Source organism: Cynocephalus volans, chromosome 3 (assembly GCF_027409185.1).
Source record: "Cynocephalus volans isolate mCynVol1 chromosome 3, mCynVol1.pri, whole genome shotgun sequence".
Classification (NCBI taxonomy): domain Eukaryota; kingdom Metazoa; phylum Chordata; class Mammalia; order Dermoptera; family Cynocephalidae; genus Cynocephalus; species Cynocephalus volans.
The window spans coordinates 44457068-44472722 of record NC_084462.1 but is presented as its reverse complement, the minus strand read 5'-3'; the positions used below and the strand labels follow the sequence as shown (position 1 = coordinate 44472722).

Genomic DNA, 15655 nt, shown 5'->3' with positions numbered 1-15655 from the left:
CTTGAGTATGAACTGGAGGGTTAATTAATTATGGCCATTTCATAGGAGCTTGAAAAAAATGCAGTAGTTTGAGACAAAGGAATAGCTAGATATCTTTACCTGTTCACCAAAAAAGAAAAAACATTTGGTGGAGTATTCCTAAATTCATTCTTTCCCAGGGTGGGGGTGGGGAACTAAATTTTTAAAATGTGCTTGTTTCTATGATTCCAAGATATCCTCCCAAGAGATAAAGAGAAAAAATAACAGATCAGAATTCAGATTTCTTTCAAAAATTTCAGAATGACTCTGTCTTAGTTCAGGCTACTGTCACAGAATACTGTAGCCTGGGTGGCTTAAACAGCAAACATTTGCTTCTCACAGTTCTGGAGGCTGGGAAGTCCAACATCAAGGTGCTGACTTCCTGATGAGGACTCACTTCATGGCTTGTAGATAGCCACCTTCTCGCTGTGTCCTCATATGGTGGACAGTGAATCATCTCTGTCATGTCTTATAAAGGCAATAACCTCATTCATCAGGGATCCATCCTCATGACCCAATTACCTCCCAAAGGACCCATCTCCAGATGCCATCACACTGGGGATCAGGGCTTCACTGTGAATTTGGGGGGGGACACAAACATTCAGTCCATGGCAGACACCAGTGTGGTACATATTTAAAATGATGATTTTGCCATCCACATTGAAACAGTCTTTACAAAGTTGGGCCCCTTGGTGAGTTGTGACCACATCTCACACGTTTTTGCACATTGCTGTCATCCCACAGGCCTGAGCCTGGAACTGGTGGGTATGATCAGGGTTGGCTTGTGTGGTCAGCTGTCACACTCCTGAGGAAGAAAAGGGATGCTGCCTCTGCCCACCTGTCATGGCTCTTTTTAAAAAGTTAATTTCCCCCATTGGTGCCCAAGGTGGTGCCCTACACAGATGGACCCAGAGTGGTTTGGGTTTCCTACCGGGGGCAACTGGAGAAGAACACTGGGCTGCAATCCTGCTGCTGTCTTAGTGCCAGCCTTAGAAGCCAAGTCTATCGACCACCCTCCCCATGCACTTGGTTTTCTCTGCTGCAGTTGCTACCATGCCATCCATCTGTTCTGCCATCGTCTGCTTAATATCCAGTAGCACGTTGGGCTGCAAGCTCTGAGAGCATGAGGACTGTGTATATCTTGTTGACTGTTGTGTCCCTTGTTCTTAGCACACACCTGGTACGTTAGGTGCTTAACAAATTCAAAGAGTGAGCTCACAAATGAAGGGAAACCATCTCCATAGCCCCTTTCAGGCTCCAAGGAACTGAGGCAGGCTTCACTTTAAAAACACATACTGACACCAACACTTTCAAGTTTCTTTTTATTAGCATTTTATTCTCAACCCCTATTATCTTCCTACAAGAAGGCTTTTTCCAGAATTTTATTGCTCCAAAGTTGACTTCAGACCTGTGCAGGGGGCTACATGTACAATCAAATGCTAAGTCTACTTTCTTGCACAGGAGGTTTTGAACTTTTGAAGAGAAGTCTTTCAGCGATAGTAGTGCTGACGGGTAAAAATCCTTGTTGGTAAGAAAAACCACTTAGGGTGATAAAAAAATAAAAATGCCTTGTAAAAGCTCCAGATTGCCCTGAAGGGCACCCACCTCTATGGCCCCTGGGAAGTTTATGGTATGGCTGTTGTGTTGGACTCAATAGTCAGTCTTGAAAATCTGTACGCTGACTACTGAACTGCATCTTCTGGTTGGAGAGAGATGTATACAGCACCCTAAATGGCAATTGTAATAACACTTACAACTATGGCCCACCCAAAGCTTTCTTTGGGGCGGGGGTCTCAGTCCGCTGCGTTGGGCCTGGACTTCCCCAGCTCAGTGTGCTGAGGAACGCTGGTGCAGAAGGCCACTTCGGCTTTCGGAGCCTGCATTGGCTTCACGGCGACCTTGGGGGACCTGCGAACAAGCAGAGGGTGGGGGTGAGTGTGGCGCCCCTCAGACCCCGCATGGTTTCCACCCGGCCTTTGTTGCTGCACAGCGAGCCTAGCAGTTGCTGGGATACGTTTCATGAGAAGCCTCAGGAGGGGATGTAAAAAGAATCATGGCACAAGAGCATAAAACACACGATGGTTTTGTCCTGTCTTTTAATTCCTTGCGACCACCCTTGCTCAGCTGGGGCAATCAACCCTTAGCTGGCCCAGTGAGCAGGACAGAGCAAAGAGGACTGTCAGTGTTGGGCCGGGAGCATCCGTGGCTCACTTTCCCTGCCCTAAAAGAGGATGGCGCCGCCATGTCCGTCTGCTCCAGTCTGCTGCCCTGCTTCCCTGAGCATGGACTTGGCAGTCAGCCTGGGGCTCTGGTGGACCCAGGCCCTCAGGTAGGCGCCAGGCCTCAGGCTCAGGGGCTGAGAAAAGATGTGGGGGCCAGCCTGGAAGGTAAAGTCAGTGGCCTCCCGAGCCAAGGCCAACAAGTGCTCAGGCCCTCTTCTCCAGCAGATGCCTTAACCTGCAGGCAGCTGGTCTGTGGGGGGATGAAATCCAGTCTGTGTTTCTGACATTATTCAAGAATAAATTCCTTTTTAATATCTGGGCAAGGAAGATATTTTTACAACTGGGTTTTCAAAGGAGCTGCTTTTGCATTTAGCTATGCAAGTTATGGGAAGTCAGTTAGTAGAACTTTCCATGGAAAGTTCCACAGAACTTTATAGAAGCAGCTTCCTTTGAGATTCTGAATGGTGAACGAATGAGGAAGAGTGTGAGGGAAAGCCAACTCACTTGGACAGGATGTCCATGGTCTGCTGTGTAGCCACCGTCCTCTTGTCCCGTGGTCCATATAAGAGGGTCTGAATCTGAAGACACTGCAGAACACCAAGTAGTAATCATGAGGCTATGGAAATGTCACTGAAAGCATTTTGCAGGGAAATAAAGTCTCCCTTGAATGAGAGAAATGTGATGTGCATTCTCAGGGCTTCTCCTAAGGACAGTCTGACCTTTGATTTGGATGTTCTGAGGGATCCAGGAAACAAATGGGTGGTCTTTGCATTGTTTCATAAAACTCTCTGTGACTATCTATATGCAAAATATATTTAAAAGTAGATTTTTAAAAAATAAATGCAAGAACCTTGGTACGGACCAGAGGATGATCTCTAGTTTCTATTTTTTAAATGGCTCTTGCTGCAGCCCAGAAGTTTTTCTTTTTAAAAAATATTTTTCTTTGTTTTTGTTTTTTAAACAAATGCTTTATTTTATATGGGCTTTCTATACTCATTAGAACACAGCAATTCCTTAGTTATTAGAGGTTAAATATTCAGCTTTTGCTTTTTCCAGGGCTGGTGGTGGCTTGATTTCTCCCTTCTTATTTTACATCTTGCTTCCACTAGGCCAGGGCAAACTCAAGGAAAGGATAAAGATTAAAGTTGGGCCCAAAATGGCCAAAACAATTTTGAAGACGAATGAGGTGGAGAAACTTGCTTTACTGGATGCCAGGACCTTTTATAAAACTATAGTAATTAAAGACGGGGTGGTTTTCATCCAGGGGTAGACAAATAGACCAGTGGAACAAAGCAGAGAGCCCAATACTTGATAGAAAGACCAGTGAGGATGAGGTGGACTAGTTAAATGGTACTGGGACCACTGGTTTTCCAAATGGAAGAAAATGGATCAATACCCCATATACACAGTACCCCAATACACAAAAATTAATCCCAGGAAGATTTGAAGAACTAAATGTGAAATGAAAAACTTAGTTCTTTTAAATGAAAATATTGGAAAATATCCTTATGATCTTGAGGTAGGGAAGTATTTCTTAGAGAACATCTAGACAAACCAAAAGTAAAAGACTGATACGGTTTAACTATATAAAAACTCAAATATCTGTGCTCCAAAATTCACTATAAGCAAAGTACAAAGACATATCAGACTAAGGGAAGATATTTGCAATGCATATAACAGAGGAAAGGTTTAGCATTCAGAACACATAAAGAACTCCTACTATATGGTAATGAGAAAACAAAACAAAACAAAAAACCCCCAACAACCTGCCAACAGAAAAAGTCAAAAGATATACACTATTCAAAGAGTTGAAAACTGTCCAATAAACATGCTTAATATCACTACTAATCAGAAATGCAAACTAAAACTTCACCAAGGTGCCCCTTCGCCCATCAGATTGCAAAAATTCTACTCTGATGATACAAGCTTTGTCAGAGATATGAAACAAGAACTCTTTTATATATTGATAGTGGATGTTAAAATTAGTATAACCCCCTTATAGAACAATTTAGCAGTATTTTGTAATGAATAAGTAAACTGTGGTACACATGTGAATTATACGATATGTATGATATGTGTGATCCACATAGAATCTCATGATTATAAAGTCAGGAGGAAAGAGCAAATCGCAGATGAATGCTATAATATATATCATTTATACGAAGTTTTAAAACATGCAAAACAAAACCACAGCAAAATAAGAAAAGCATGGGAATGATATCAAATTCAGGATAGCAATCTGGGGTTGGGCTGGGCTGGGCATACAGGAACTTCAACTGTAGGGATCATATTTTATTTCTTATGCTGAATAGTGAATTCAAAGGTGTTTGTTACATTATCCAAACTTTTCTGTATATCTATAATACTTCATAATATATTTTTAAAAGATTGATTAATTTTTCTACATGGTAACAGCTTGAGTCAAAAAAAGTGTGAGCGTTTGGGGACTTAGATCTGAAAGCTGTTCATTCATTCTGACCTGCCAACCATCTTTAGATCTTCAAGAAAATTTCAATGCAAGCAGCCAAAATGCTTTGTCTTTATAAGCTGTGGAAAATATTGAAATAGTTTGAATGTTTATTTCAATCTGAGGAACTGAGGATGTGGTTCTGAAATCTGAGAATGTGGTTGTCTTTTGGGGAAGGAAATATAAGATGAGAATATGACAGGATTTTCTAAAGAACAGAAAATCTTCACTATTTCTTAGTTGAGTTATATAAGCACCAAGAAGTAGTAAACGCTTTCTATTATTTTACTTAGTACATAATTCAAATTCTGCAAAGGCAAAAGGATCTCAGCCGCTCTGTCCGACAGGCTCCTGCCTTTCAAAAACCTGCATTGGGGTCTTGGCCTGGCCTAGGCCATGAGCTGCTCAGTCCCTGCGTTTGAGGCAGCGTTGCTTTGATCCAGAGATTGTTGTGATCTTGGAAATTTAGGAACCTGGAGAAAGCTCTGTTGCTTTGAGGGGAGTAGGTGGGGACAAGTTTTCGACATCTGTGATACATGATGAAAGCTCTTCCAGCACTCCGCTTGGGTTTCAGCTATTGAGAGCCTGGGTACATCCTCTGTCAACAAGGTAAATCTTCTTGCACGTGGACCTGGTGGACGTGGGGCGCTCAGGAAGGGGTCACGAGGGAGAGAGGCAAGCACGCGTCCCCTCACCACACCAGCCAGCAAGAGGCCTCTCTCGAGGGCTGACAGTTCTTGCCAGAACAGACTTCATTTTCTCCTTCATGACCAGAAGTACCTTCACATGGTGTAAAAGATCAGGTCTAATTTTAAACCTGCCTGAACTTCTGTTTACATATATATGAGTGCTCTGACGCAGCGCATTTTGACAGGAGCTGGCGTCAACATGGTCAGTGTTAATTCATTCACTGTGGCATTAGAATTTTCCTGACATTATAACAATTATTTGGGACAGTGTGAGGTCTCAGTTCACTGTGCCTTAACAGATGGCCTTTAAAATCTGAAACCTGGGAGGAATATCCATCCTACCCCGTTGGTGACTGAAGCTTCTCTGTAGCCCCTCATTCCCTAGGGAAAGAGATACCATTAGCTGAATATTCTCTAGTTCCCAGGAATAAGAAGAAGGCAATTGACATAGCTGTCTATTTAGCTAAGAAATATAAATTGAATTTTTCAATGTTCTGCTGCTCTTAGCTAAATTTGCTTAAACGTTTTTGTGTGAAGTGTTTTGATTCTTTCATTAAAAACAGACATCGACAGAGACGAAGTCAATAAACGTTCATTGAACCTACTGGCAGCTGGGCGCTGTAAACATCTCATTAAATGAAGAACTCCCCAGACCTTGGCATTAGCACATTCTCTACCAAGAACAGAGGTATTCTGGGCTCTCCAGATTCTCCAAAGAGGACAAGGCACTCCTCTTTGAAATCGGTCACTGAAGGGTGTTTCTCACTTTTCTTTAAAGTGAACAATACGCTGAATTCCAAGTACCCAGATGAATTTTAGGGAGCCGTTGCATTGCTGTTACTCTCTTGGATTTTATATGCAGGGGTGTGAGAAGTCACTTGCGGTTCTATTATTCCTTAAATACAGAACAGGTAGCTTTCCTCCTCTTGCAGGAAGACAAAAAGGAATGCCTGCTTTTACTTCAGCCTGCAGGCTGTCCCCAGCGGGGCCATGTTGGTCTTGCCCACCTTTGTGTTCCAGGGCCTGGCACAGTCCCTGGCACATAAGTAGATGCAATATTTGCTAAATGAAGGATTAAGTTAGTGTACAAACAAACAGTTGAGCAAATTCTTATACGGAACTTTAAGACGTGGTTGGACCATAGGGCTCCAGTGACTCGTCAGTTACTTTAACCTCTGGTAAGGCGACTCCATTGTGAGTGCAGTGTTAAAAACCTGCGAAATCATAATCCAGGCAAGTTCAATCCAGTAGAAAGTGCTGGCAAGTTCAACAGGCAAGTGGAAAGAATGCTGTCCACTATGCTTTTTTCTCTTAGGAGTAATTTGTAAAGCTAGAGTCGTTAAGAGACAATCTTAAGCAATTGATGCAAATGTTCGAAGCTACTTTTGACATGACCTTGAGGTTTGAAAGCTAGGTTTCTAAGGAGCCCAGGAGCCAAGGCAGCCTGGGTAGAAGCCATCAGTTTGCTGTCTTCCTAGCCATGGTCTGCCTCTCTGGTCCAGAGCTAGCTCTCTTCCCAGTGTGGACACAGGGGTGGCTTAGTGGCAACTGTGGCGTGGAGGTTAGCTGACTCGATATACTTTGCCTTTAAAAAAATCACAATAGTTAAATACCCAAACTTACAAGGAAATGCATTTTCTGTTTTTGAGGGGATCTGTGAAAATGTACAGTCCCCACTTGGGGTCTTTCCATGGCAGCACCTCTGCAGAAGTGTATTGGTAGTGTCAACCCTCCTCCCTTGACCTCCAGGATAAATCCTCTCCCGGGATTGCATCATAATTTCTATCGGGGAATTTCAGACAAGGAAAGTGCTGATGGAACACATCCTATTCATGAGCAGAGAGAGTGCAGCAATGACTGCAGCTAGAGTTGTTTAAATCATGAGGCTACATGACTGACGGCTTAACAGAAAATGGGGAAAGACATCCTTTTTCATTGCTGGTAAGGGTCCGAGCCAAGCCTGTCATGCTATTACTTGTATTTTGTCTTTATAGGAAACAAAAAACAAAGCTGGAGAATGGTAGATTTTTAAAAACCTCTAATGCTGATGATCTGAAATCACTACTTTGCTTTACACATATCTGCTGCCGGCTTATGTCCACGGAGGAGAACTGCCCAGACACTCACGAACTGTGCTTCTGTTTCCATGTCTATTCTCAAGGCTGATGTTAAAAGAAGACTTCGGAAACCACAGGATGTGGAAGTGTGAAATGTTTTCAACGTTTAGAGAAATACAAATATGCCGTTTACCAATCATTACAAGGCAGGCCGAAATGATTAACTTGGGGGAATCAAAAGGACAAACCAAAACATGACTCATTAGCTGCGTTCCCCGATGAAAATGGAGTCAGGGTGGTGGGCTGTTTCCCGAGCTGGTGGGAAACCAGCCTCATCCTCCACAGCCAGCCTTTCCTGCGGCACTGTCTGCTATGTGCCAGCAGTGTGCCACCCGGGCACTTCAGTGACAGGGCAGGGAGCAGGTGGATGTGGGCCTGGCTCTCGGTGGCTTCCAAGGTAGTGGGGAGACAGACATTTAAAGACATATAAATAAACAGCTCACAGCTGTGGTAAGAGCTATGAAAAGAAAAAAAAAAAAACAAAAACAGAAAAAAACACGGGACTATGAGAAAGAATCAAAGGGGGTGTTGGAGGGTGGTAGAGGGTACTCGAGTCAGCAAAGGCCTTTGTGAGCAGTTGACACTGGAGTTGAGACTTGAAGGATGAGGACTCAGCCAGGTGAGAAGCACCAGGTGGGAGAAGATGGTGGTGGTGGGGGAGGTCCCAGGGAGAAGGAAGTCCATGTGTTGGAGGGAATGCACCCTGGCATCGCACTCTGTGTCTCTCTGTTACACATACACGCCTGCAGCTCCCACACTTGGAGGGCTGCTAGTCCTAAGACCCGAGTACAGATGCACTGGTGGGTATGTAGGGAGCCTCCCAAAAGAGAAACACAGGTAAGGTGGGAAAGAGGTCCCTGGTGTGAGGATGGAAATGGGAGATGTGGGAGAACGGGAGGGGCCCAGGCACTGCCATCTGCACGGCTGCTCAGGGCAGACCCTGTGGAAAGCCCAGGAGTGTCTCCTGGGTGCCAGCCCTGGGACCGTGACATCATCCTTGCTGTCTCCCTCGCTGCTCACCTTCAGGCTGCCAAGTAAGTTCTATGTCCTCACTGACATCCCCTGACTCCCCCACAACTTTGCTCCATCCCCTGGCCACTGTCATGGAGCAAGCTACCATCATCTTTCTCCAGTACAACTACAACACAAATGTTCAGAAAACAAAGGCATCAGCAGGACTTGCTATCAAGGTGAATCCTGCTGTGTACCCACACAGAAGTTAAGGCTTCATTTTTGAAGTGGATGGCCGGCTTTGCATGTAAAGGTTGGATTTGCCAGTTTTTGAGCCAGCCAGAGCAAGACATCCAGACTCTGCTAAGGCCGAGCCTTGTGAGCTGCTGTCTCTGGGCACATTGTCCTCATGACATGGAGCTCAGAGATCTCGGTCAGTCCTGAGTTTGTACAATCTGCACCAGCCATTCCTGACTATTGCTCTTTCAACTTGTTTAAGGTTACACTGAATTTGTGAGGTAGGAGGTTTCACCTTTCCCTCGATCCCTGGATCTACCCATAAACTCACTGTTAACCAGCGAGGCTCTGGCAAATCACCAGATAGCCTCAGGCCAGGGTGGACTGTCTCGAGCTGTGGTTCTGCACCCCTCCAGACCTTGATACCAATTGAGGAACTTCTAAGGCACTGCATGCTCGCCAAGCCATGGAAAGAGTCCTGCTGAGGAGCTTTTTCACAGCAAATGCAGCCTTGCCTGTGAGCAGTCATGAACACTACCCGTCTGTGGTTTCTAAGGGGCAGCAGACGGAGTGGTGCTGTGTCAGGGCTGCCACCATTAGGGGGCCCAGGCACAGGAGTGCTCCTCTTCCCTGCAGCTGATGATGCCAGAGCAGCCTGTGGCCAGGGGACCCAGAATTTTCGTTTCTACCCAGCCTACATCAGGCAAGGGAGGCTCCACATTTTCCCCATAGAAATTAAGAACAAATGACTTTGACCCCTTTAACTATCAGCTCTCATCCTCTTATCAACCAATTTACAAACATCTTCAAGTAGTAAGTGGTTGAACAGTCTTTAAGCACAATTTTCAACCCAGGAACAGGACTATTGGCATGAAATTGATGTCATTATGGAGAAGGTGATTCCTGCAGTGTTCAGGTCTTAGGATTAGTGGCCCTCCAACGATGAGAACTGATGTGGTGGCTCTATGGGGACTCCAAATTTAGCTCTGGCTTTCCTGGTATATCCAGGGCATCCAGAAAAACATCAAATATGCTAAAGGGAAAATGAAGTAGGCCACTGATGGACGTAGAGGACATGAATCGTACATAAAATGCAACCGTCTCTCAGAAGACTGTGTGCTTGGCCAGCTACAAGAATGGCTGGAACACAGCCAGGACTGATGGCCTGTTCTCCAGTCTTGACCCATGACCAAAGAAGACCTTTCCAGCACTGGCTTTCTTGACCATAACCTACAAATAAAACCTGTGTTCCATGACCTTTCTTCAAAAGGTAAATTACAGTGGGCTTTGATTTTTTTTGGAGAAAAAGGCACATAAAATTACGTTATTCTTTTATGGAAATGTTTAGTGCTCACAGCTGTAAAGTAGTAAGGCAGTGGGCGGAATTGTGCTGACTACAGTAACTAATTTGGAGGCCAGAGTAAGACTGGACCCAAACCCGACTTCTTCCCATAGTGCTTGGGCCCTTTGTATTGACCTATGAAACAGCCTTTAGGAATTTTTTGCAGCCTTTCACCCTGCTGAAAATGTTGGCAATGATGCCCATCCTAGAACCAAACCAGGTTTCTATGTTGCAAATGTGTGTGAACTTTTGCTGTGGAAATTTCCATCAGGAGCCAAGAGAGTTCTCCAATTTTCCCCTGCAGGCAGATGCCTTTTAAAGCCAGATCAATAATATGGTTTCCTTTCAGTAATTTAATCCCACTGTCTGCTTTGTTTCTCATGCCTTCCTGTTTTTCATGCCTGCAGGGCTATGCCTCGACCATTCAGCACAGGAGGGTACATTTGGAAAAGCCACTATTCAGTGGATTCCTGCTACTGTGTTAAAAACTGGGGCGATGCAACTGTTGTGATAAAAACAAGAGAAACACTTGGCCAGTAGCTTTAGAAAGGGGCTGGCTTCACAGAGCCCAGTGCTAAATACGGCATTTGAGAAACTGTAGTCAGCAGCAGATGTGAAAACCATGTTCAAAGTCCCCATCTGTGCCCTGGTGTTCAAGGGACTGCCAGCCCTGTCCTCAGATGGGTACACGTGGAGAAGTGGGAACAGGAACCACAAGTGTGTGTGCAACCTTCATAAATACAGGGTCCAACTTTTGCTCTCTGATCCTGGCAAATGGCCAGATATCATTAAATTGTCAAAGCCATTGTTTTTAGGACTGATGGTTAATGAGGGCAAACTAAAATGGAAAAAGGTCGCCAACTTCCACTTCAGGTTTTAGGGGCGCTGCAACCTGAACATTTCTTGAAGCTGAGATGATCTGCAGCCCCTTGGGCAGCAGTGGGCCCAGAGCAGTAGTTCTTAGCCTCCCCCTAGGAAGCTGGCTGCATGCAGATCCCTGGCCCCAGCAACCCTGATGTGGGGGGGGGGGGTTCAAGACCCACACTTGGTGAACCACTGGTATAAAGGAAAGAGCTGGGATTTACTTACAATTCACCTGCCCAGAGATAATTGGCTTAACTTCTAGGAGCTTCAGGGCCCTTCTCTGTAAAGCAGGGCTATGAGGTTTGACCTGCAGGGTTGCTGTGAAGGTCAGGAATGAGGTATGAGCAGCCCCTAGCAGCAGTGGGCCTGGCCCCAGCATGTGGTGGGTATGTGGTCCCTGGGCAGCCCACTGGGAGCCAGCAGGGATACTGTGTGGCCCTGCTCAAGTTTCTGTGCACGTCTGTTATTGTGTGCCACCCTCCCCCATTTCTGGGGTCCCTTGGCCAACTGGAGTTCAGTGGCTGGGCTGAAACCTTGGAAGAGTTTTTCTAGACCTTATCTCTACTCTTTAGGGAAGAAATGGGGAAGCGGAAGGAAAGTGGAGATTCCCAATGGCAAGCAGTGCCTGGGCCACAGAGCTCTGCCTTCTCCCTTCTGTGGAGGCACTGATGGCAGGCAGAATGCTGCCCTTCAGAGGCCGGCACCTGGGCAGTGTCCGGTGCTCATCAGAGCAGCCTCGCTGGACGCACCTCACCTGATCCAACTGTGGGAAGCAAGGAGGGCAGGTGTTGCTATTGTCTCCATTTTACAGATGAGAAAACCGAGGCCTTTTGCCTCAGTTCTTGGTCCACTCCACTCCATTCTCAATACTATCCTTACAGTGATTTTTAAAAGAAATATGAAGTATAAGTACAGACCCGCTGTGCCCTGCTTGAGACTCCCTCAGCACTCCCAGCTGCTTAGAGCGAGATTCAGAAAACTTTCCACAAAGGGCCAGATAGTAAATATTATAAGCTTCGCAGGCCAAGAGATAAAAATTGAGGCTACTGTGTAGGTACTTATATAAAAAGAGAGAAAACAAATTTTTACAAATTTTTATTGATGAAATTAAAAATATATTAAGAATGAGTACAGTATTTTTGTAATATAGTTCTGCTAATGAGAAGAATGGATTTATTTTGGAGGGCAGGACAACATTTCACTTAGTTGAAATGCAGAGTTAGTGTTCCCTACATCAGACTGGTTGCAAATGATCATCTGTTAAAAACATTTTTAACTAGAGGGCCACATGGAAGTAGGTGGTGGGCTGGACTCAGCCTGCAGGTCATAGTTTGGGACCCTTGCTTAAAGGATCAAGCCTCTGCTCGTTAAACTGCAAACAAGACCTCAGGGACTTGCTGCATGCCTGTCCCCACCCCCACTCTACAGACAGTCAGCCTCAACTTCTTTTGGCTCCTTAAACATACTTTGCTCTCCTGCTCCTGAGCCTTCTTCTTCCATCCCATTTCCCAGCCTGGGAATTCCTGCCTCTCCTGGTCTATGCTCTTTTTCAGGACTACTTATCTGGACACTTCCCCTTAATCCCTTCCCTCCCATGCATCCAAGTGTGGACCTGTAGTACAGAACTTAGCACATAACATATACTTGGGAGTTTACAGTCTGTAACTCCCTCACTGGCCTGGGACATTCTTAAGGGAAGAAGCTGATTCATTCCTATTGTATTCATTACACATGCTCCCAAAATAGGAAAAGCTCTAGTGACCTTGTCCCAGGTCTTCTGACTGTGGGATTTCTGTGTCACCTTGAGTGCTCACCATGCAGATACCTTGGAAGCACCACGTTCTTACAGCCTGTGATTCTCTTGGCCTCAGCTGACTGGTCCCAGGGAGAGCACAGGATTCAAGCCAGGCCTCTCAGCCTTTTCCTGATGTCTTTCAAGCTGAGATACAGAAAAGGCACAGGGGTAGGAGTAAAACTCTAGAGTGCTGGCAGCTGTGATCTCACTGCCCTGAGAGAGAAGCAGGGAGGAGTCCTGGGCAGAGAGAGCCCTCCTGGTGTTAGAGTCTGGCCTCTGCAGCTCCTCCTGAGGCTCAGGTGCACCCCTACCCTGCTAATCATCTGGCTGTTCTGCCCTTTGGGAACCACAAGGCAATAGATGCCCCTTTATACCTGAGCTAGTTTCGATTACATTCTGTCAGAGGCAACCCAAAGACTCCTTTTGTACTGATCTTGCCATTCTCTCTGTGTGCCACTAGCTTTCAAACTTTTTTTAAGCATAGCAAACCCTTGCTTAAAACAAAACAAAACAAAACAAAACAAAACTTACTTAGAAGCCTGCAATGTTCAATAAATGATAGTGTAGACTGTACAATACAGACTGCTTGGTGCTATATTTACACTCCAAAAACTCCTAGTTATGTGATCAAGGCCAAGACACTTACTGCTCAGCCTATTTCCCTATTTGTAAAATAAGGAGAGTAGATGTACCCAACTCTTAGGGTTGCTGTAGGATTTAAGTGAGTTAAAATATGCAAATCACTTAAGACAGTGCCAGTAATATAACAATCACTCAAAAGCATTAGTTTAGCTATTACTGTACGGAAGTAGGGGATGGAGAGACACTGAGTCCCTGCCACCTGAAGCTCCCATATCACCTCTCGACCACCATAATGCATTTGGCACACATGCAATGTTTAAATTGTTACAAATGACCGATTTAATATATATCTTCTTGGCTAGACTGGAAACTCACAAAGACAAGGAGCATAATTGTGGTGGTTACTGTTTTTGTCCAGGTCTGGCTAGCAGTAACTTATCCCTAGAACGTGGCAAAAACTATTTGTTGATGACCTGATAATAGATATGTGCCATCTCATTAAAAAATAGGCACACATATGTTACACATGTCACCAAATCTGGTGCAAATGCAGCAGAATCAGAAAAGTCATAAGAAGAGACTTGACTTGTAAGACTTGACTTATAGGGTAACCAACTGAGAACTAAAGTTATTTTTTTTTGGTTTGGCCAGTTATGTTACTTAGAGACCCAGATTTCCCCCATTTTAAAACTAATTAATGTAACAGAAACACAACATGACAGAACCTATGAGATACATTTAAAGCAATAAGAGGAAAATTAATAGCCTGTATAAACACTTAGATCAATAAAAATAAAAACAAGTGAATCAAATTTCCAACTTATAAAGACAGAAAAAAAATAAATAAAACTTTAACAAAGCAAAACAAAATAAGGTACAAGGGTAGAAATAATAAAAATAAAATCAGAAATTAATGAAAAAGAGAATAGGAAGACAACAAATCTGTGGAAGTGAAATCCTGGTTCTTTGAAAAAATTAACAAAGTAGACAAACCACTACCTAACTCAGTCAAGAAGAGAACCTAAATATAAAACTAAGAAATTATAATGGGAAAGTAACTATTAAAAGTGGAAATTTAAAAAATTAATGAGACTACTTTGTGAATCTCTATGCAAATAAATCTGAAACTGTAAATAAAATGGATAATTACTTAGAAAAATACAATTTACCAAAACAACCCCATTAAAGATGGAAAGCTTCAACAGACCATTTTTTGTAGAAGAAATTAAGGAAATTGTCAAGGAATTTCCTTGGGAAAAAAAGCAGCAGGCCTAAAGGATTTCACAGGAGGTACAAACCTGCAAAGTCTGTTTCAATGCTACATAAATTCCTTCAGTGCATGAAAAATAAAGATAAACTTCCAAAATTTTTTTATGAAGCAAACATAACATTGATACTTAAACAAATATTACATATAAATAATGGTGCAAAAAGCCTAAAAACAATTAGCAAATAGAATCAACATCTGCTACGGTTTGAATGTGTCTCCCCAAAAGCACGGGTTGGAAACTTAATCCCCAATGCAACAATGTTGGGAGGTGAGGCCTAATGCAAAGTGATGAGGCCATGAGGGTTCTGCCCTCAGGAGTGAGTTAATGCTGTTAAATCAGGAGTGGGTTTGTTATAAAAGGCTGAGTTTGGCCCCCCTTCTCTCTGTCCCTCTCCCTCCCTTGCCCTTTCACCTTCTGCCATGGGATGACACTGTAAGAAGGCCCTTGCCAGATGCTGGCCCCTCAATCTTGAGCTTCCCAGCCTCCAGAACTGTGGGATTTCTTTCTTTCTTTTTTAATTATCTGGTGTCTGGTATTCTATTATAGCAGTACAAAATGGGCTCAGACAACACCACATTAAGAAAATAATTCAACAGGACTAAGGGAGTTTCATTCCAGGAATGCAAGGTTAGTTCAAGATTATAATAAAATATATCATATTCAGTGATCTAAGAAGAATCATCTGATTATCTCCATTGATGCTGAAAAAGCCTTTGATAAAATTCAACATTTATTTCTAATTAAAAAAAAAACTCATGAAAATAGAAATTGATGGATACCTCACACCATCCACATAAATAAACATAAAATAAAATAATAATAATAATAATAGAAAAAACACAACAGGATTCCTTTATAACTGGATATACAGAAAGAGCACAATAAAAATAAAACATTGATAAATTACACTATGTTAAAATTAAAAATATTTTCATGGTAAAAATAATCGATAATTCATTTTTAAGGTACATTTATCTAAGAGGATTAATATAGCTTTTACCCATAAAGTGTTAGCTTAGATCTATCACAAAACTGATGTCATCTTACCTAATAAAGTTTTATGTAAAAGGAGCACAGTAGGGGAAGAGAAATGGACCATG

General features: G+C 43.5%; 1 protein-coding gene across 2 annotated transcripts in view; it reads right to left on the bottom strand.

Moving 5' to 3' along the window:
• Positions 1-1366: 1366 nt before the first annotated feature.
• TTC23 (tetratricopeptide repeat domain 23) overlaps positions 1367-15655 on the bottom strand; it is a 98068-nt gene continuing 83779 nt past the window's right edge. For both annotated transcript variants that reach the window (XM_063090381.1, XM_063090380.1), the window contains exons 10-11: positions 2745-2827; positions 1367-1926 (exon numbers count right to left, since the gene is read on the bottom strand). In XM_063090381.1, the coding sequence (XP_062946451.1) occupies positions 1812-1926; positions 2745-2827 (198 nt within the window). In that variant the 3' untranslated portion in view covers positions 1367-1811. The remainder of the gene's footprint in view (positions 1927-2744; positions 2828-15655) is intronic.